This window comes from Saccoglossus kowalevskii, unplaced genomic scaffold, assembly GCF_978046115.1.
Source record: "Saccoglossus kowalevskii unplaced genomic scaffold, keSacKowa6.1 SCAFFOLD_197, whole genome shotgun sequence".
Lineage (NCBI taxonomy): Eukaryota > Metazoa > Hemichordata > Enteropneusta > Harrimaniidae > Saccoglossus > Saccoglossus kowalevskii.
In genome coordinates this window covers 26,151-48,863 of record NW_028188687.1, presented here as the reverse complement: position 1 = coordinate 48,863, position 22,713 = coordinate 26,151, and the positions used below count along the sequence as shown (strand labels likewise).

General features: G+C 35.6%; 2 protein-coding genes across 3 annotated transcripts; one reads left to right on the top strand and one right to left on the bottom strand.

Moving 5' to 3' along the window:
- Window positions 1-3,318: 3,318 nt before the first annotated feature.
- LOC102804601 (uncharacterized) lies at window positions 3,319-8,977 on the top strand. Of its 2 annotated transcripts, XM_006821637.3 has the most exons (10): window positions 3,319-3,444; window positions 3,770-3,788; window positions 4,908-5,030; window positions 5,301-5,447; window positions 5,638-5,769; window positions 5,932-6,066; window positions 7,633-7,773; window positions 8,116-8,247; window positions 8,348-8,517; window positions 8,874-8,977. In XM_006821637.3, the coding sequence occupies exons 1-9, from the start codon at window positions 3,400-3,402 to the stop codon at window positions 8,485-8,487; spliced, it is 1,014 nt and encodes a 337-aa protein (XP_006821700.2). In that variant the 5' UTR covers window positions 3,319-3,399; the 3' UTR covers window positions 8,488-8,517; window positions 8,874-8,977. The 2 variants fall into 2 exon arrangements, with proteins under 2 accessions (XP_006821700.2, XP_077868909.2); XM_078012783.2 differs by lacking the exon at window positions 7,633-7,773.
- A 9,092-nt stretch (window positions 8,978-18,069) lies between these two features.
- On the bottom strand, window positions 18,070-19,134 carry LOC146725392 (uncharacterized). Its single transcript, XM_085496358.1, has one exon. The coding sequence runs from the start codon at window positions 19,132-19,134 to the stop codon at window positions 18,070-18,072; it is 1,065 nt and encodes a 354-aa protein (XP_085352484.1).
- Between the last annotated feature and the right edge of the window lie 3,579 nt (window positions 19,135-22,713).

Sequence of the window (22,713 nt, the reverse complement as noted above, 5' to 3'; positions counted from 1 at the left end):
TGCGATTACCATTACAATAAGCACGAATCGCCATACCCGGGTCACCATACCTAACGCTACAGTAACATTGACGAAATTCGAAATACGCCAAAATACTACAAATCAATGCTTGTTCTGTCTAATCGTGAGTTAGTTGTACTAGCATGGAAGCACGGGTACACCGTCTCAGTCAATTGGTTGGAAACGTCCCCTATATTGTATGTTGTACGGAATCGTGTCGTGTCTCCCACATTAAAAATATATGACAATAGTTTGCGGAAGGCAATCCCCCCAAAAGGCAGTAAACTTACCTCTTCAACTGAACGCATCTCCCACGTTTGATAATTACGAAACAATGGCGACGAAATGAAAGAGAGGCTGTGGGAAAACCGCGGTGAAAATATTTTCACCGCGGTGTAAATATTTCTACCGCGGTGTAAATATTTCTACCGCGGTTTAAATATTTCTACCGCGGTTTAAATATTTCTACCGCGGTTTAAATATTTTCACCGCGGTTTAAATATTCTCACCGCGGTGTAAATATTTTTACCGCGGTGTAAATATTTTCACCGCGGTTTAAATATTCTCACCGCGGTTTAAATATTCTCACCGCGGTTTAAATATTTTCACCGCGGTTTAAATATTCTCACCGCGGTGAAAATACTGGTGAAAATGTCGAAAATTCAAAATAAAAGCAGAACAATTCTGGAGAAAATTTTGGAAATTCGAGAAAAAGCAGGAAAATACAAGTGAAAATGTCAAAAATTAGAAAAATCGTCAATGGCCCTAACAAGCCACCGTAGTAACATAATATTTCCACTGACCATGACACAGCTTGGAGTATTTTCTCACTGTGCATGGATTTACAGTGGTGTTGGCATATGGGGCAGTTGCCCCTCGATCAAAATGTTGGGGGACGGGGTGTCGCCCCTCCAAAATCAAACTGAAACCCTTTGTGTCAGCAGAATTTGCTCCTAAAATTGCAGGAACTAGCGTTTCTGAGGGTCAACATTTTAAAATTGTTAAGGGGAAAATGCTCCCTACTAAGGTTGGTGAGCAAAATTTCGTGCCATCACCTCTGCTTTATTACGAGCAATTTATTACAGAAGTTGTGAGTAGCTTGAGTCAAAGCTGTCCTAAAAAATAATCTATGGCGCGCCACCTTTACAATACATACATAAACTTAGCACATATACTTCAACAATAATAGAAATTTAAATAATTGTTTGTTGTTGTGTTTTTTGAAATACAAATATATGTGCTGGGATTGTTAATTTAAACTATTGTATATCTACATCATGTGTATATTGTATACACGTTGATACCTATTAATTAATTCAAATAAACACTGCTTGATGTGAATCTAACAACGTATATAACGTGCTTAGGTTTACAGATAATACAAATTTAGGTAACTATTTTAAGAAGACACATATGACAATTTAAATGTGATGGGAATATTAATCCGTCCGATGTAGTCCACTGGTTTTCAACAGAAACCATTTGATTATTACTCAGACTGATATATGGTGCTCAACTCACTCTCACCTGACAGCAGTTCATATGTACCAAGCAGCCCATATAAATTTCTCTTACCGATTTTATTATGTGGAGTAGCATATTTGGTAGTTGTTAAGTCATGCCAGTCGTTTGGTTTGTGTTTTTGAAATTGAGAATGTCTCTAGTATTAAAATCTACTGTTTGGTATGTTATTTACACTTTTATTCACTGGAAACCACTCCAACTGCACAAAGTCAATAATTGACTGTCCTCGAAATGAACAGTTCTGTGTAAAGTGAGGTTTGTAATGTTAATTGCTTTTTAACACATATTATCGTAATTAAACTGATAACACTCATTGTGAAACTAGACACGTATGAAGCATATCCAGATACCGTTTTTGAAATCCTATTGTACACATCAAAAGCTCACCGACCAGACACACCTTTGGCTATGTACCACTAAATAGTGAAAAGCTCTCCACTGTTATATTATGCCTAATCCCATGCGGCACAATATATGCTAATGATTTGATGACCAAAATTACCACTTTATGATGGACAATAAATTATGTTTAATAAATAGTCAATACAAATAAATTGAGATAAAATATAATACTACATCAGAGCTGAATACTTTTAGTTAAACCATAATCTGATTATGAATGTATAGTATGGCTAGCTATAGATACAAAGTCATTTGTAAACTCATCACATATACCTGCATAATCGCATCAATATATTTACCGATAATGGGGAATTTAGGTAATCACTTCGGAAATAAACATATGATAACATATATGTGCTGAAAATGTAATTTTATTTACTAATACCATGCTGACGACACACGTAGAACAATTGATTCATTTTGAATTAATAGTTTTAAGTGAGATGGAGTATTTAATTAAGATGTATTCACATAATTAAATTGTTAACGCTCGTTGCGAATCAGGACACGTAAGATGCATATTTAGTTATCACTTTTAAAATCCGATTGTACACATCAAAAACTCACCGACCAAGACACACCTTAGGCTATGTACCGCCAAATACAGTTATATCATGGCTAATCCTATACCGTACAATACGTCCCAGTGATATACAATTATGATTCTTGATACCAAAATTTCCACTTTATGGTGAACATTAAATTATCTTTAATAAAGTAGCTAAAACTATTATATGTACTGTATTATACAAATCGTACCAGAATCTAATAGTTGTAGTCAAATACTGTCCTGGTTACAAACGTATGGTATGGAAACCTTTAAATAATTCATGTGCATATAACACAGGCTGCATAATCTCATTAGAATATTCTGCTGATAGTAGTAATTTACATAATGAATGGAAATAATCAATGTGAGCTTGGAATATTAATTTCAATCATCATATACTGTCCCTGTCAGAGCGTGTTTTTTACCACTGTCTCATTAAGTAGATGATTTGGTCTAAGATCACACGCAAATCAAATAAACGTATCATCTTTATACGTATGTGCTCCATATATAGTTAAACATTAATTTCACATCATGTTAAGGTAAAACATCACATCATGTAAAACTTTGTATAATAATGGCAGTGTGGAAAAACATTTCGCAGCATAGTTTTGAGAATGGTGACCACATATTTACATGAGCTGGAGTCGATTTGCTTCAGAGCATCCAGTGCATGCATATCTGAGTGATGCAAAATTTGTAAACTCAGCACGCTGTTATTTGGTACATCGGATGAATAATCGCATTAAGGTTTCTGGCAAATATTTTATAAACATATGGTAAATACTGTTTGTTTCACCGCAAGTCTGCCCTTTGATGTACCCGATGATGTAACATATAAATATAACCTGTGCAATCTATTAGCACGGCAAATACTCGACTGTCTGCGTGTTTATTTTGCTCTGAGTGAAGATATATTCAAAATGCATTTCAGTTATTTTCTGCTAACGCTAGCAGCGTTGGTCTGTGTAAGTACCGCTTATATATTATAAATATTCCTCCTTTTTATTACAAAACATGAACATAATGTTATCATAATTTCCACCACAAAGACAACATGATAGTAAAAGCTTGAATGTGTCAGCTAGTTTATGTTAGTTCAGGTTATCACATGAGTCAGTGGATGTTGATGATTTTATTCTCTGTAGTTGTCAACTCATCATCAAAACAAAACTAGGTATGTATCAGCTATTGTGGGTTTCTATAGATAATCTATTTTTCTTTCTATCTTGTCTGTCTGTCTTATTCCCAAATATAGTATAATTTCAATAATGATGACTATTTTTATTGCAGTTGACACATTGCACTTCGGGTGAGTGTAGTATATTCTATCATTTCCGTATTCAGTTACTGTCTGTCATACATTCATTCAAGTTCAGGTTATTGCAATTCTCCACTCGATTCAATTACTTTCGAAATATCCCTTAATAACATTTTCAACTATTACGTCCAAAGCGTGTGTATCTCTACAGTACAACATAATATATACTGCCCGTCGTTTATTTGACGCACTTCCCAAACGAAACTAAATTGTATTTATGTATTAGTTTTCGACAGGGTAAATTTTATGCAGCTTTTAATCAATAAAATAAATCCAATGTGTTCAAAATATAAAATCGGTGATAACAATTCGTTACTTGAGTTGACACAGAATAATTTGTAATTTCGAAATAATAATACAAATTTTTTAAAAATGTAGTCCGGTGAAGATAACGTAAAGCAGCATATATTGCAAACCTACTTTCACTGTAGTTTTTGATGTATGGCATAACTTAATACAATAGCTACTGATTCTAAAAAACTTTTTTCGATCATTGTGTGGAATTAAACAATTAAAGTAAGCTTTAAAGACCCGTTGGATTCAACCAAAAAGTGAAAATGATTGTAATGATAAAAATGTTGGACACGCTGCACGTGGGTACACTTATACCCGATGTGTGGCTTATTGGTTATCGTATTCGCATCAGATTGTAGTTTTCACTCCAATGGTCGGCTGCAATATTAACCATTGGAAAATAAGCGTACATTCTACCCACTTACCAGCCTCAGTGCATTAGTATTCGGGAGAACGGCGTTCTTTCGTGAAAATAAATCTGTCGGTCCCGTGTTCTGTTCATGTTTTAGTGCACAGATCCAATTGTTCTCTGGGAAAAGGTAGCTGGTTTCCGCGGACAACTGACGTATTACTGTCAATCATACATTTTAGGATTTATCACATGTAGAATTACAATTGTAGTATTACCTTTTTCTAATTGTCTACAGTTATTTGCTGATAGTTTTCAAGGTGTTGTATTACGGGTACGATTTAACAATGAAAATCTGAGAATGTATATACGTTTGTTTGATATTTAGAATAAATTTGTGTTTGAGGGTCACATAATACTGGTGCAAACATTTTCATTGTAACAAGATCTGTTTTTGACTAATGTAGATTATTGTTCTACTGAGTGTGATGGTGTATGCCGTAAGAAACACTGCAATGACGATGAAATTGAGTCAACTGATCCAGAATGCAAAAATGATTGTGAGGATAACAAAAAATGCTGTGTAAAAAGTACGTTTTCACGTGTCCGTAGTTTGTATTCATTCATTCATCATCCATCCATTCATTCATTAAAGACATATCACATGTACAAAAATAAATTTTGTATTACATATCTCTTATGTGACAAGTACGATTTCACACTAAACAGTCGGAGAATGTCTATACTTTTGTTTTATATTTAGAACTTAATGTTATCAAGGTGTATTTTGTATTTGACTATCACATAATACTGGTGTAAACATTCTTCTTTTTAACAACATTGTGTTTTGACTGATGTAGATGTAAATGGTGTAGGTAATGAGTGTGCAAATGAGTGTGATGGCCAATGCCGTAAAAAACACTGCAATAGGGATGAAGTATTATCAACTAATCCAAGCTGCATAGACGATTGTGATGCTAAGAAAGGTCGGATATGCTGTGTGAAAGGTAAACTTACCGCATTTATCGTTACTAATCGGTAATTGATGAAACATAAAATTCTGATTTTGGATTAAATTTCAGTATTAACATATTCTTGATTTGACATAGAAAAATAAAAACCTTTCTTTAACCCTCCTTAAACTGCGTATGAATTTATAATTTACAAAATTGTGTATATGTAATTTTTCTGACAAAGTCCAAAAATATGACTGCGAAGTAGACTGTGGAGGTACATGTCGTAAACATTGCAAACTTGGTGAACAGGATGCGGAGCCCAAAGGAGAATGTGTTGCAAGTTGCCCAGATACATACAGGTGTTGTGTGACAGGTATGATTTTACATTTAAAAATCTGAGAATGAATATATAGTCTGTTTTACAATCAGAATTTATTTTTTTCTAAATAAGGTACATTGCGCATTAAACACTTACGTTGTACTAGTGATAACAATTCGATTCAATAAGATCTGCTTTCTTTTTTGAATGATTTAGATGATAACGAGTGTCAACGTGATTGTAATGGACAATGTCGTGCAAAGCACTGCAATAGAAATGAAAAGGAGTCAGAGGATTCAATCTGCGAGAAAGATTGTAAAGATAAAAATGATCGGATATGCTGTGTGCCAGGTTAGTTTTCACAACGAACATGCATTTTTGATTTCGTCTTTATTAATGTCGTTAGATGTGTGTTATGTGAGTATGTACAGAACCAGGATATGACTGCAAAACAAACCGTGGTGAAACATTGCTAACGTAACAATTGCAAACGAGGTGAACAGGGCGCGTCAACAAATCAAAATTGCCTAAACAATTGTAATGAAAAATAATTGGATTAGCTGCGTGGGAGGAACACATTCATAATGATTAGAAAAACAACAGATGTGTTGCCTAAGGTAGAGATGCAGGTTCGTGGGCACTTGGGAGTGAAATGTTTTTTTTGGCTTTTTATTATTCAAACAGTCTTGGCTATAGACTGTTAAAATTTGGTACAATTGTGAATAGTGGAACATACTCAAAAAAACGTTTTTAAAATATAGATAACAAACAAACATTCTTTCTTTTGAATGCTTAGCAAGATTTAGCAAGGCTGTACATAAATAATAAAAAAGAAACATGGTGAAAAAAGAAATGACGGGATCTCCATATTATCCACTATATTTAACTTTTAACAAAACGATAATATATTTAAATTTGGAACTACTACAGCCATTTTAATTATGGGCATAAGCAAGCTTCTTACTGAGTGAATTGTTATGTTATGCAAATTAGCAATTATCTCAGCTTCTTTTGAGTGCACATGCCAGAACTTTAAAACAAAATAGCTCCTAGACGCTTTGACCTTTTGTTTTGAAATTTTCTCAAATGATTGACAATGTGTTTATCTTCAAAACGCCGTTGGGGTAATGTTTTTGGTTGAATAGTGTTACAACAATCGTACAGACAACTAGCCTGGGTGTTAATTTATGCATACACTTGAAGTAGTGAAATTTGAGCTGCGGCCCTGCAAAATTGAGAACTGATAGACAATTTTCAAGACGGCACTTTCTTCTTAGTAAACAGATGTACCCATATACCAATGTTGACAGGAAACAGAAGCATGGTTTAGAAGCTAATTTCAAACTACAGTGTTCATAGAAACAAATACTAACAAAATTTTAAAATTCATACAATAAGCTTTCCGAAAATATATAGTTTTGTGGACCAGGAAGGTCATCTTGGTTCTCTAATTAACTAATTAAAATACCTGTCAGGTAAACTGCATCTCTACCTTAACAGTAATCTTATTCGCATCATCAGATTGTGGGTTCGATTCCAGGTTGAACAATTGTGGGGCGGGGGGGGGGGACGAAAGAGTACATTCCGCGTTTGTTCGGCGGGAATGTAAAGCTGTCGGTCCCGTGTTCACTTCACTTGTTCCGGTATCCGGTTTCCATGGGATAACTGATGTATTACTCCCAATTCATGTATGTATGTGCTTGAGTTACATTGTTTTTGGTATTAACATTCTTTATTTGTCTACAATCACTGTGGTCGGGCTACAACTGTTGCGTCACAAAATATTATTTCGTACTAAACAAATTGAGAATGTGTATATGTTTGTTTTCTATTCTGAAGTACATTTTGTATTTGATCACATTATGCTGATGTAAACATTTTTCATTTTAATAAAATCTGCTTTATTGACTGGTGAAGATGATGACATTAATGAGTGTGAAATTGAGTGTGGTGGACAATGCCGTAAAAATCACTGCAATGACGATGAATATGTGTCACAAGAACTGAGCTGTATAGAAGATTGTGATGAAAAGAATGGTCGGATATGCTGTGTGCCAAGTAAGTTTTTATGCATCGAAAGAGTATGCATTTTGGATTTCGTTTGTATATAATTAGATGATGAAACATAGTGTTCGGATTTCTGTTGAATAAATTCATGTTTAGAGCAGTATACAACTTTCATTTGAAAAATAACACATCACATTTCTCTGATTTCCTTCCCAAAATCACTTTACTTAAAGTTTTACTTTTAAATTTTTTTAGTATTAACATAAATCTACCTTGTCTCACATTGAGAAGTAAAAAACAAGAAAATAGTACATAATTCTTTTCTAAATTCCTTCTACATTGTGAATATGAATTTAGATTTTACAAAACATATATGTTTATTTTCTGACAAAGACCCAGGACATGACTGCGAAGCAGACTGTGGTGGAACATGTCGTAAACATTGTAAACGTGGTGAACAAGATGCGCAACCCGTGGATGGGTGTGTTGAATCTTGTCCACCTGATTATAGATGTTGTGTGACAGGTAAGATGTCACACTTTCATATGCTACATTTCTTATTACACTGTAACACCGTGAAAACAAAATTATTTTAACATCTTTAATTTTTTTGTGTTTAATGTAGATGAGAAAGCGTGTAAAAATTATTGTAATGGCCAATGCCGTAAAAAACACTGCAATGACAATGAATACCAGTCACATGAACCAAGTTGTGTGAACGATTGTTATGATAAAAGGGAACGGATATGCTGTGTTCCATGGTAAAGTTTGGTTTTGGTTTTTGCTTCTATTTAGGTAAATATATGTTTTATCATATTATGATTTAATTGCTGGTCAACCTAGTTTGTTGGCCGATAATATAGACACAAAAGTAAGAACTATGTAATAATACATGACGCAATCTAATTATATTGCAGATCGAAATTTGTTTTTATGAAATTGTATGTTCACATTCTTCACCACTTTTTTTACCATTCCGGAAATATACACATTTACTTGAATCATATAACATAAAATAATTGTTTCTGAAAACAAATTATGTAGTATTTCAAACAATTCCACATACTTTCCAAGTTTAGTAACTATCAAATATATATTCATATCTTCTCATGACATAATTGTAACTCAATATTCTGTTTTCTCCTTCACAGATATCACTGTCTGGCACCATAAGTAACCAACGAGACTTACAATTTGTCTCATGTAAAGAATAAATTTAGATCTTAAATTAGAAATAAATCATAAAAATGAAAAAGCCTGACTGTAGTGTCGTTGTACATGTGTGTCGGGTATTACACATTGTCACGTGGGGAAGAGGCAAGTGATCCCCCAGCCAATCAGAGTGATGGAAACAATCGACAAACAACAGTTATGTGTATACGAGAATTTAAAGTCCCCATTTATTGACAAGTTAAAAAGAATAGGACATCAAACAATTATGATAATACTTTCAAAAATTAATCACTTAAATTAATAATAGGAAATTTAGATTTGCTATTCGTAAATTACTAACAGTTCATTGATCACATTGGAACCGAAGCAGGCTGTAGAAAGCGGAGCATTTTAGCGTAGACTTAGGTATCTTGGAGCCGGCATACACCAGTCAAAGTGGCTGCAAGTGGCTGTAAGTGGGTGACCAATTCACAACCTTTTCCGTAGGTGCGTTTGATAGACGCCAGCGTACAAAGGCAGTTGACTCTCACATACATAGAAGGCAAAACCACGAGAGTTTCCTGAAACTGATGCAAAGAATAACTAAAAAGTGCACGACCACGTGTAACCATCAAACCGCGTCCGAACCAGTACTGAAATTCATGGCTGCCCTATTTATACTCGGAGAACTTCTTAATTGTCGCGAATATTATAGTATATTATATGGCTGAAACTGTCATTGAATATATCAGATTAAGGTAGCGAGAAAGGTTTGGCGACGTTTTTCATTAAAGCATTCTCTGTCTATTGTCTCATTCAGAACCGTAATTTAGCGTATATAATTCAAAAGCCTAAGTATAGAGGGACGAGTTCGCACAAACTGGAGAGTCAATGTTTACGTAAATACCACGTGACCACATATATGACAAACCTTGTAAAAATGACAAAGTCCGCGATTGCGAGAGTACAATGCGGAATTTCCGGGTAAAATTAGCGCAAGGCATTGTCCGTAATCAAATCCATTGAAATGTGTTTCCGATAATCAAAAGACATATTATTCCGATTTCTACGCAGATTTGTTTTTTTTTTGTCCCCTAATTATTTCATACGTGGCACAGACTATTATTCTGCGACGAAGCATTTTCTTTAAAAACCCAGACATATTTCGCACCGTCATTATCTGAACGATAAGTGCGAGTTTAAATGTTCTAGTCCGAACGCACTCAATTTGATGGCGGCCCAATGATTCATACTCAGTCAAAACTTTAACTCGCGAAAAACGCGAAAAACAGTTTGAGAAAATAAAACACTGCAGATTTGCTGCATTATTATAAATATACACTAAGAATGTCAAAACATATTAACTACTGATATCATAGAACTCATAAAGCTTGTGAGATAATGAATAATTTCAAGCTCGAGTGTGAAAAATGAAGAAATCTGCTGGCATTTTGAGTCCATACTACAGTAGCGTTCGGAAGACGTGGCATCCATTGTTATGCAAACGACAACGAGGGATAATCCTCTGACAAACATTACTGTTCCACTGTACACGCTGACAGTTTACAAACAAGCTAATCCTCAAGTTTCTCTAATAAGAGATCTAATAAAACGGTTTTCATGGTCAAAAAATGGCCGATGTTCGAAAAATTGCTTTGTCAAAGTGCGACACGAATAATACTGGTATAGCTAGACGCAGTAGGATTCAAAGGAAAACAGTCCCTTCTTTAATTTCTTCAAATTACTGTTGAAAAAAATACAAAATGCTGGGTAAATATCTATCAGTTACGGCTTTGGAATAACTGTCATGGGGGCGTTATCGTCTTTTCTCTATACACGTCTGCTTGAGGAACAGAATGGGAACAGTAAAATAGACACACACAACGAAATACGTTTTAACTCTTGTCTTTAGTCAGCCAGTCGAGTACTCTATAAGAAACAGCGTCCTTGGGAAAAGTTCCAAAGACTATCTCAAGGCTGACCCAAGACTGCGTCTCTCATGGTGTTCTCGCCAAGACCAACTCAAACTCCTTTATTCACTTTCAAAACCTTAACCAATTAAAGTATAGTATAAAGTCTATAAGGCGGAGCCTTCAATCATACAGCCAATCACACTAAGTACTGGACACGTGATATATTTTGATTAATCGCCCGCTTTATTAATAAACTACAGAAATAGTAGTCCGGATGGCAACGGTTATATCGTAATTAGTTCCAAATCACTCAGTCAAGTTCCGTCCAGAACCTCGCATGAGCCTAAATGATGACAGATTATGGAAATCTACAAGAACTCAAGTATAAGTCGTATCGGTGACCCATCTTTAGGCAAATAGAAATAAATCATGACATAACCTGTAGAACTTACAGTAGATAACAAAGCGATCACCAAGTTCGTTGTGCAAAATCAGTATGAAGATTGCAGTTTTTCAATTGAAACGCTCACTGTTTTTGACACTGCTATATGGATGTTACGTTCGTTCTTCGTCATTAGCCAGTATAATTTGTTATGACTACGTTCATTACCGTTTAAACTCCAGAAAATTGTGTAACCGTTCAAACAGCTGCCTCGTCTGTCAACGTTTTTTTATTTTCCTCGCCATTGCGTTAGAAAAAATGGTATTAGTAAAATAGAATATTGACTTGAAAAATAAAACGATTTAAAAGAAATTTGCGCTAAGTTATGACTATGTTTCTCCGGCGAAGTCTCGACTGACATTAATGCTGACAATAGTACGTTTTAAAACACTACTTTGAGCTTATTTCGCGATTTGGATCTTTTGAAAAGCTGGAATGATGTATTAAGGTCTAAAGTAACCGTTTTATCAATATTTGAAAAATCAAGAAAAGAAATGAAAATTTCCCTTCTCGCTACCTTAAATAGAGACGTAATTAGTCCTTATGCGCTATTCCTTTTAGTTTAGTGTTAAATACATATATTCGCACTCGTTTGTCCGTCATTTTACGACTATTTTTCGTCAAGTATTTTTGTGTTCCTAGCTACTTGTAGTAAGAATATTTATGATCTTCTGCAAACCATTTTATTTTATTAGAAGATAGACATTTTTCTTATAGCTTCTGAAATAACAATATCTCTCCTTGCAGAAAACGGAATACAAATATATTGTTACTAACAGTGATTGAAATCAGGGCAAAAAGGGCAGCACAAAACGACATTTAACTTTCCCACCCTACCCAAAATGACCTGTCCTTATTTATTTATTTATTTTTTTGAACATCGCATAGTGTACAGTCAGCTGGAGCACAAGTGATAATAAAATAAATGCGATATTTACTATATATGGGAGCATCCATCTTAAATGCGACATAAAACTAAATAAATAGATAGTTGTGAAACGAGTTTTTCAAATTCCTACAAAACAGCACAAAATAGATTCGTTACTATTAAGCCAAACGTTAACAAAATTCGACCAATTTCATCGTTTCGTGTGGAAAGATACCCTTGAATACAAACACATAATTACACAATGAACATAGAACACTTTCCCGGGGTATTTGAAACCGAAATTGCCATCTAACTGTAAGGCCGTCGACGATTGGCTGCTGTTGGCATGACAATTTTATAAATGAAAATATTGTTAATATGTGGTGAATATACTAGAATTTGTGTTACCACACAAATTCACGAAAACGTTTGAATAGAATGTATAGAAAAGTCCCTTGCACACAAATGCCTTATTTCTTGAAGACCATAGCACACTTTCCCAGTGTTTTTGAAACTGAAATCATCATCCAATCCAGGACCCAATGTTAGATGACGATATATATCTATCCCATACAGCATCATGGCAACTCAGTGTAACACAGCAGTGTAGAAGTTTCTTTATTTGCTTACTGTATAATAACATTCTCTGCAATCTGATTGGTCCATGCATCAGACTGAACTTTGACATCATTGCTTAGTATCACAAAATATCTTACGATGCTGGTGGTTTTACACAATATTTCTTGAATTATTATTAAGAACTATATTAATTTGAATAATTCTGGTAGTTTCGGGTGTCAACTAATACGCGTGTGAGATATAAAGCCCAACATATTTGACACATTAAATTCTCCAGGCACATAAATATATCGTATCCTGCGGCGATTTTTTATGGATTGTGAAACGGTCATGGTTTGAATTGATAATTTGAAATTATGTTCCCAATAAATCCCCCGAAACAGTAATTATACGTTGGCTTCAAAACTAACTATAATTCTAGTTCAAGTTCAGTTAAATAACAATTAAATAAATTCACTCCTATATGCAGATGATCTTGGGTCAATCTCTAAAACAAACTCAGGTATGCATAATGCATTAAACAACCTTCAAAATTACTGTCAAAAATGGAAGCTACAAGTAAATATGACAAAAACTAAAATTGCTATCTTTAGAAGGAGAACAATGAAAACAACAGAAAGATTCTCATCAACCAAATATTACAAGTGTTGATTCATAATGTCACTTTGGTGTAATGATTTACTCAAATGGTCACTTTACTGATACAAGAAACAACTGGACAATACAAGCTGTTTGTGCCCTTTATAAACTAAAACAATCGACACGATAAGAAACTAACAGTAAAGCATATATACATCTCTCCAAGGCCTGCATAAAACCACTCCTAGTATACAGTTGAGATAATTGGGGCACTGAAATTCTCACTAATGTTAAATGGGATACTAGTAAACACCAACTGAAATATTTCGCTTTTAATGTTACGAGCAATTACTGGGTCTGAACAAAGTCACTGCAAATTTAGCATATAGAACTGAGGTATGAGAACTACCATTATAAATTTACATCTAAACTAAAATAATCTTTTGAAATACTATTCACGAATTAAAAACCTTCACTAATATAGTCAAGCATTTTGTCGCATACGACTTATTTACCACTTCCGTGTCACTGAGAATGTTCTAGAACCGTACTGTGTCTGGGTGGAATATTCTAGATTTTTTTTAGAAACTGGTTGAATAGGTAATAGAACACTGTAGGAGGCAATAGAAGGTAATGGAACATTCTAGAAATTTGTAGTAAATTCCAGACTCATTATGTATGCTGATGTAATGGTCTATTTATAGACAGTGGGGGTATATATAGGGGAGTTGTTCAGCACTGATTTCAGATCGGAGATCTCGTTGGAGTTTAAATATCTAAGTTTTTTGGAGTTTAAGTATCTAGTCATTGGAGTAGTGGAGTTTTACCGCGTTATTGTACTTGACGCAATGATCCCGGGACCCGCCGTAGGCGGCAGTATTTTTCAATTTTGGATCACCAGGTCATTCCCAAACGCGTAATTAGGACTAAGACGAGAATCAATTTTGGGTGCCAGAAATCAACCAAAAACGCTTATTTGGGTATAATTTGCGCTGTCAAGACAAAGTTCCGGTTAATAAAATAAGATTGACGATGTTTTCCCAGGAGAAAAAAGTGAATTATTTGTTGAAAATAGCGGAGAAAAATTGATACGCACAAATCGTGACGTCGACTCTGCGCATGCAATGCAGCGTCATGGAAATTGTCTACAGTACACGTACACGCATCTTTCGATGACGTAGGTTATTTTTCTAGCCAGCCCAGGACGCCGTACAAACATTGCACTCATAGAAGGTAAGAGCTCTTGCCCTTTCCCACAAATTTAAACATATTCTTAACAATTGCTTTACCTATAAAACTCTGCACACCATGCTATGATCATTCAGTGTTTTGAACTAAACGACTCATCGCTTAGCAAAGCCGATTTTCAGGATTTATTGGCACATAATGTCATGAATCAGGGAATCTAATGGCCAAAAATAAATCGCCAAATATTGCATCGTACATAAATGATGACAGCGATTTACTCGGCCTATGGCCTGTGAACTCGTATGATTTGTGTAATGTGCACATGCACGGTGCGACTAGTAACAATTACCTAACCTAGCGGTCCTTCACGCCACACACAGTTGTTTCCATGCATCTCAATAAAATAGCATCTAAAACCAAAATAAGGCCGATATGTGTAAATACTTGTACATTAGTCTGGTCTATGCAGCCAGCAATAATGAAATTGCAAGAATGGCATTGGCAAAATGATGACCTCGGATGTAGCCATGTCTAGGGCATGGATATGATTTACAGTCGTCGCCCACTAATGTGTCTATGAAGTATGTGATCATGATTAATCATTTGTGACCACGCCATTGATTATATAGGCTACCACACACTGTATAATATTGAGCAGAAAGCCATGCAAAAAACTGCATTTCATTCACCACATTGGCATGGCTGGCTGTACTCATTCTTACTTTTTCATGACCATTGTTTGGCCCACTACAATTTTCTTGTGATTTAGGCGGATTTTTGTCACGTGCTAGAAACAGCAAGAGCTGCAATGTGTACATCAAAAATGCTCTTATCATGCTTGTGATGTTGCTATTGTAGATAAATGGCCACAGCAGGAATGTACATAACTGTCATTTATTAGGCAGTAACTGATAGGGGCCAATTCCTTGTGCTGATGTCTACATACACATGTACATCAGTGAAAGTTTTGCTGTCACCAGCTGCCATTCTTGAAATGGTGCCATCGATCATTGAAATGGTGCCATTTTATGGAAATGAGTAACCTTTTTCTAAAATGAACAAATATTAATATCATCATGTAAAAAAACAATTGTTTAAAACGATTGTATTTGATGTAGACTGAACATGTTGGGGAAAAATTAAATCTAAAATAATAAAATCCCTGCCTAACTACCCAATATTTTTTACCCTAATACTGGAAACACCAAATTTGTTTTTCATTGGCCTTATAATGGTTTGAGATCTTTTCAACATGGTCCACATAAATAATGAGGGATAAACTGGTATTCTGTACAAACAGGTCCATGCATTTACATTCTATGTTTCTGGTTTGATGTTGACTCATTTACAGCCCTGTCATTGGTGATAGCAGGATTTTACTCCTTGTAGCATGTGTGTGGGCTGTCTTATGCAAACCAACAATGCTGTCTTTGCACATGGTCAATTCACTTGGGTTATATGTCAGATGGCACATCGCCATTGCCATGCGTTAAATTCATTACGAGTTATATCAGTCTGATGGCATTGATATCATCAATGATATTCCTATGAAGTACAATTACATTTGATATAGTCGCTTTGCACCTACTTTATTTTCGATTCATTCTGAATGGACAGTTGCATGAACATACAATACCCTAAAAGTAAGGGGGTATATTTGTATGACACCCTGTAATTTTGCATGATATGGATCTATAATACTGTCTTGTACAATGCTGTAAACAGTTAACTACTGGTTTTGTACAGTTTATTGTTGCTGCATATATACAGACAACAAGATCTAATATTTTCGGCAATATGACTACTACCAAATTGGTTGTTGGTGGTGATACCTATCATTTTGGTCTTCCGTCAACACTTGTGTGCTTTTGCACCATGAGTCGTTTCATGCACATCATGACACTCTGTTGACAACACTAATTTACCTCATTATAATGTTAATGTGCATAACCTGTGTTTATTTTCAATGAGAGGATGCTTGAATGCACGGCAGTGCTTTCAGCTTCCTCTCGCCAGTTACAATGTGCCTCAAGATTTAATTATGGAAGTCCAATCATTTCCAAAGCATTATCTATTTCAACAATGTTCTTCCTATTGAACATTCCTCTACTCAACACCTTACTCAAATCATTCATTGCCTTTATATAATCTTTACCACTTTTTATTTTCTTCCAGGCGAGATAATTCAACCAGCACCTGTACCTCCTACTGATTAAACTTGACAATTATTTGTACTTTATTTTTACTTGAATGTTTTTTTAAACTTGTTGTTTATTGTTGGTTTAAATAAAAAATAAAAACTTTATTATTTCCTTGTTCATTACAGAAGATTATTTTATTCACACTATTTTTACATGGTTGTCTTCCAACTAGCCATGCTAGTGATGTCTAATAGCAACTGGCCATATTACAATCGAGTGGTGGGTGGGTCACAGTCAAGTACAAATAAGCCATTCACTGCCAAAGAACAAATATAATCATTCTTTCCGATCAAGTACTTTAACCTCCCCCTCTTGATTCAAATGACATAACCAAAAGACTTAAGACATCACCTACTTCCTATAACACACAACACCATATTCACATAATTGTTCATACATGTATACATTATAACAGCAAAATCAATTCCATAAATTTACCAATGGCTCAAGCAAATCATTTGCCCATATTAACTATAGCCTCTTTTGTAAGCCATCTAATACTTGTGGCTTGTGTTTCAATTACATAACGTTAGTCCAAAAATGTCAGCTTCTATAATAATACCAGTACCAGTTGAAACCTCATCTGTTGGCTCCGTGTTCGTATTTTATCATCGCCGCCAGGGAAGTCTTTCTGTTACTGTTGCCATTTTGGTATTTGATCAATCACACCTGTACTATACCAACTACGGTAATATTACGTTGCGTGTGACACATTTCAACAAAAAATCGCAAATTTATTGTGGATTCTATCTGTGCAAAATATTTTGAAAAAAGATAATTTACAAGAAAAAAACTGTTATCTTCATCGAATTCAAAATTTCTGGAGACAAAATATAAAGAAAGACAATTCTAAGTTGAGAACATATGCAGAATTCAAAAACAATTATATTTCTGAACCTTACCTTAGTACATTAAATACCGATGAAAGAATTATGTCTAAATTTAGAACAAGTAACCACAATTTAGCAATTGGGAAAGGAAGGCATACCTATCCAAAGCCACCATAAAAATAGAATTTGTAAACAACGCTCGCTAAATGAGAATGTAGACTACTTTGCCCTAAATATCATTTAGACCGACAACAAATCCTGACAGATATTGAATTCCCAACTAAAATCACCAATTCATTCCAAAAACTACTTAAAAATAGAGATGAGGAAATGATCAAAAGCATTGGAAGTTTTGTGGACAGGTGATTCACAACACGAAATGAAATCGCATATTTTTTTTTTAAATGATACTTGTACATGTACTACTTTTTAGTTTTTGTTAAATTGCTAACAATTGATAGACATGTTCTTTTTTAATTTGTTCTGAGCCTTCAGCACATCAGTTTCTACCTGTTCTCTGAGCTCAGTGGCCATACAGTGGTTGAATTACACCAATATGGAGCAGACTTCACAATTGGTAATAAACATGTACTTATCATGATTTGTACTTAATATAGTTTTGTTTTTGTTCTTCGTATATCTTCTTTGCATCTTCATATAATTTCAAATCCCATTTGTTTCTTTTACGTAATTCACTCAATTCATAGTCAGTAAGTTTTTTATTATGAGCATTAGCATTCACATGAACCAATTTCGTTTTCTGATTTATACCAAACATATGTGCAAGCATTTCTTGAGAAGTTTTAAAGTCTTCAGTCAGTCCAATGAACGCCATTTTGGTTTCTAAATTTCTCTTAGCCACGAGATAGTGTTTTTCTCCGATGATAGGTATTTTACTGGCATCGGATAATGACACAGATCCACAACAATCTTCAAAAGTGTCATCAATTACTGGGAAATCGCCAAATTGTAATAGTCTTACCATGTAATTGCTCATATCTTGTAGACGAATACGTTTCGTTCGTTTTAAGTAATGTGTTAGTGACGATGATTTCATCAAATATTTCTTACAGACAACGTGCTTGGATCCACAGTGTGTCTTCTTGAGATAATAATAACTTGAAATAAGCCTAGCTATTGGCTCACGAAACCATGTGACATATGCTACAGGCCTGTTGGGGTACAAATAATTATGAATCCCATAAGAGCGCTTTGAGTAATACAATGTTTGCACGGCATTACTTTTCGACTTAACTGCTTCTTTGAAAAAATCAATACAATGAGACAGAGCAACTTTACGTATCCTTCCAGCATTCGGTTTGAATTGGAACAGAATATTTTCAACAGAAGTGCCACCAGCTTTAGGTAGATGGACGAATACAATATTAGCCTCACGATACTCGCAATCGTTCACAGCATAACTGGCAGTTTTATTCAGATAGAAGTTTGGAAGAGGCTCTCTGCCAGCATCAGAAGAACTGTAGTACATGCGTAGTGCGTCGTTGATGCGACTACAAGTATTACTACCGAGAACTAGTGCTTCTAATATTGCCTTACAATCCACGGTAGCATTGTTATTAGCCAAGTTAAATACAGGTTGTACAGAATCGCTAATTTTGCAGGATTTTTTTAATCTAACATTGTCATAGTTTGAAGTCATTATCTGGTATTTTCCTTGCCAATATGAGTAATATAGAGCAACTGCCAATATCGAACATATGCATATGCACAGGAACGATCGTCGAAAACTTTCATTCATTATCTCTGTGTTACCTGCAAAGCAAATGAAAAGCGTGATCCCAATTTGAACAAATTACTTAATATCTACAACAATTGTTTTTATTTGAAATTGCTATACCTCATGACCATGACAGCCAATCAGATTACCTTATTAGAGGTTAACATTTTTGTATGTTAACCTCTTGCCATAATGATATGTTAACCTCCATCCGGGTACCTTCCTCCTCAATTTACCTGATTTATGCCGATAACTTGTCAGGGGAGCACGATATGACTATCTTAATAGAGAGAAAAACTAGGATTTTGTAGCGAATTCGCGTGATTTTTAGTCAAGCTTGTCGTGCGTTCGCCAGCGCGCTCAGCTACGCGCTTTGAGACATTCGATCTGCGATTGCGTAGTTCGTCAACCTAAATAATCTGAGAGTCATGGGCATTGCTGCGTGACGGCATCGTTTTGATCGATTTTGTTACGTATTTTGCGTGTTTTGACAGTATATTGACATAATATGTACAGTGTATTTGTTGAAAGAGAATGGTGTTGACATAAAACTCAAGCAGTGTGCAGCTTCGAGTGCAGCTCGTTTCAGTGTTCTATATGTAATGCGAACTGGAACGCAATGTAGCGTATAGCTGTGCACAAGATGGCGCCGGATGTTGTTGCAAAAATCAAAACTACCATGAAAGTAAAAAGGCGTCCATGATAAAACTTAATAGAATTCAATCACTGCTCTTGAACTCTTTCAACTTGTATATTTGTGTTCATACATGCATTCAGATCTACAAGCGTGAACTGAAGTTTGCCATGATTGATCATGAGTGCCACAATTTCTGTTTTTAGATTTATTCGGTATAATACTCAGAGCCCATTGTCAACCTCGGCTTCGAATCGGTTAACAATGAGCTCCTCGGGTCGCTAAAACTGTATGTCCACCTCTGTTGGGGTGTACATTGATATATTATACCGAATAAATCTTAAAACAGAAATCGTGGCACTCAATCATGGCAAATTGCAGTTCACGCTTGTAGATCTGAATGCATGTATGAACACAAATATACAAGTTGAAAGAGCTCAAATGTCCAGTGGATTTAGCCCTGAAACAGGCCGAACCGGGAAGTAAATAGTTACAGTACATTAACATGTTTGGTATCAAAAGATAGGGAATGTTTTGTAGATTTACCAAAAAAACCCAAGAACTGAGAACATGTGCAATTTTTCTGCACGGGTAGATGTAAGGGTTAGTGTTTTTCGTACATTTTAGACACCAGAGAATATCTCATAGAATACTTTGTCCCTCCAGTGGGTGCTGTTGACTGGCAGCAAAGAATGGCTGGTGTACTTCCTGCTGCAGATGAAGAGAGGAATGGGTCCGAGGCTGATGATGAAGACTGAAGTTGAAGACTAGTGTGTTATGAACATTAATTTGTAAAATTGCAATTTGAAATTATTATGTTATTATGTGTACTTTGGAAGATGCTATGATTATTATTCATGTTATTGTTGTTGTTATTATATGTATTTCATCTGCTCGTATTTAATTTAAATGAAGATTTTTTTATTTTTTCAATGAAAATTCAGATAATATTGTTATTGTAAATTAGGATTGAAATTTAAAGAAATCAAGTTATAGAATTGAAAATTTAGATATGTGCCATAAATGAACTTTAAACTTTCTCTTTTTTATTATATTATGTTTTATATTTTTATTTTTTGTGTGGGGGTGGGGAGATTTGGTATATTTTGTATCGTTTATTCAATTTTTAATTAATATCTATATATTTTTTATTCTATTTGAAAATAAAAGGCATTTCTTTTAAATGTAACACATTTATTTTATTATTAAGAATTATGTACAAAAAGCAACAAATTTAACCGAACAAAAACACAAATATGATAATTTAATATTTAATATTATCAATGTTCACAAGTCATACATGCAATATTATGAGATCAATTATTTAATATTATCAGTGTTTACAAATCATGCATACAGATATCATAATGTAGGTTTTCCAGTTAAAATGTTCACAATATCACAGAGCAACTGTCATCATCTTCAGGTGGAGGTTGAGGGGTCACAGGAGTTGGTGACCTGTGGTTATTCCTGCAGTGGTCATGGCTGTGCTCACAAAGTCACTCAGGTTCAGGGAGTCTGTGGTCAGCAGCAGCAGTATAACCTTGGGAGCTGGTAGTTGTTAGTGAAGGTGCTAGGGATATGTCATGACTCTAGTTGATCCATTGTTCAGATCCAGGATGTTTGTGGAGCTCATTGATGGCAGTGATGATGGTTGTGGGTACAGGGCAGGATTCTGGCTTCTCATGTAATGAGAGTCTTGGGAGCCCCATACACTGTTGGGCTGTTGACCTGGCATTTGCTGAGTCGACTACTGTGATGGTAGAGGCTGCCACTGGTGACTCTGGGACACCATTCTTGAGGGGCTTGCTGGTGGAGCTTGGCAGGTTATGGTTATGGCTGGATTGGCTAGATTGTGGCGACCTGTTGTTGCTGCTGCTGTGGGAAGATGGGCATCTGCATGGAACATCTCCTTCTGTCCCTCGTGTAGCACTGCCATGAGCTTGATCTGTGTGACCCATTTGATCTTCCCAGAAAGCTGTGCCAGACACTCATCTATATGTCTGGCAAAGATGAAGGGACCATCGTTCTTGCCAGACATAAAGTTCATCGGACTTTGCTTCAAGTCAACACTCTCTGAGGAGAGTCTCCGAAAGAGGGGCTCTGTAGACTGGAACTCTGACCCAGAGTCTGACTGGATGATGATTGCGGCGAGGGTACTGCTGGCCCAGTATCTGTGGCTGTTGCTGTCGTTCCCCTCCCTCTACCACGGATGCTCACCACGTTTCTGCATTCCACAGTTTTGATGTGGTCTTTGAGGAAGTAGATCTTCTCCCACACCCACTTGTCAGCACCCTCATCTGACTTCCCCCACAGTCTTCTTGAGGCGGCTCATCTGGGTACGGTTGGACTTGTAAAAGGTTTTGAGGGCTGCTACCTCAACACCCATGTTAGTAGCTTTGTCCTCCATAGCTTCTCTTTGTTCTCTTCTCATAGTCTTTATAATCTGTCATATGTCTCAAGCCAACCACGCCAGAAAACGATGACGTGGCCATTTCCCGATATGACATAAATTAGGGACTTGCCCATGAAATAACACACATGTTTAGTCGTCTGGCACTCCCTGTAATCCAACACTGTGTTCATGAAGGACTGTCCCATGTAAAAGTAGTGTTCCCGGACAATGAAACTCGAAGACTTCTCACAAACTGCGTCGCCTTTTTGCATGGTACTCGTACACCTGGTCTGCTCTTTTTGTCCTTCACTTCTCACGTGATCTCCAAAGATACCCGAAATTTGGCTCGGGGTCGAGCTCACATGTGATGAAAAAGATCGGTGACAACAATACCAGAAATTTAGTCATGTCAACCTGGTCCCATTCGGAGTTTCATATAAATGTATAAAGTTACATAAATGATTAAATCTAT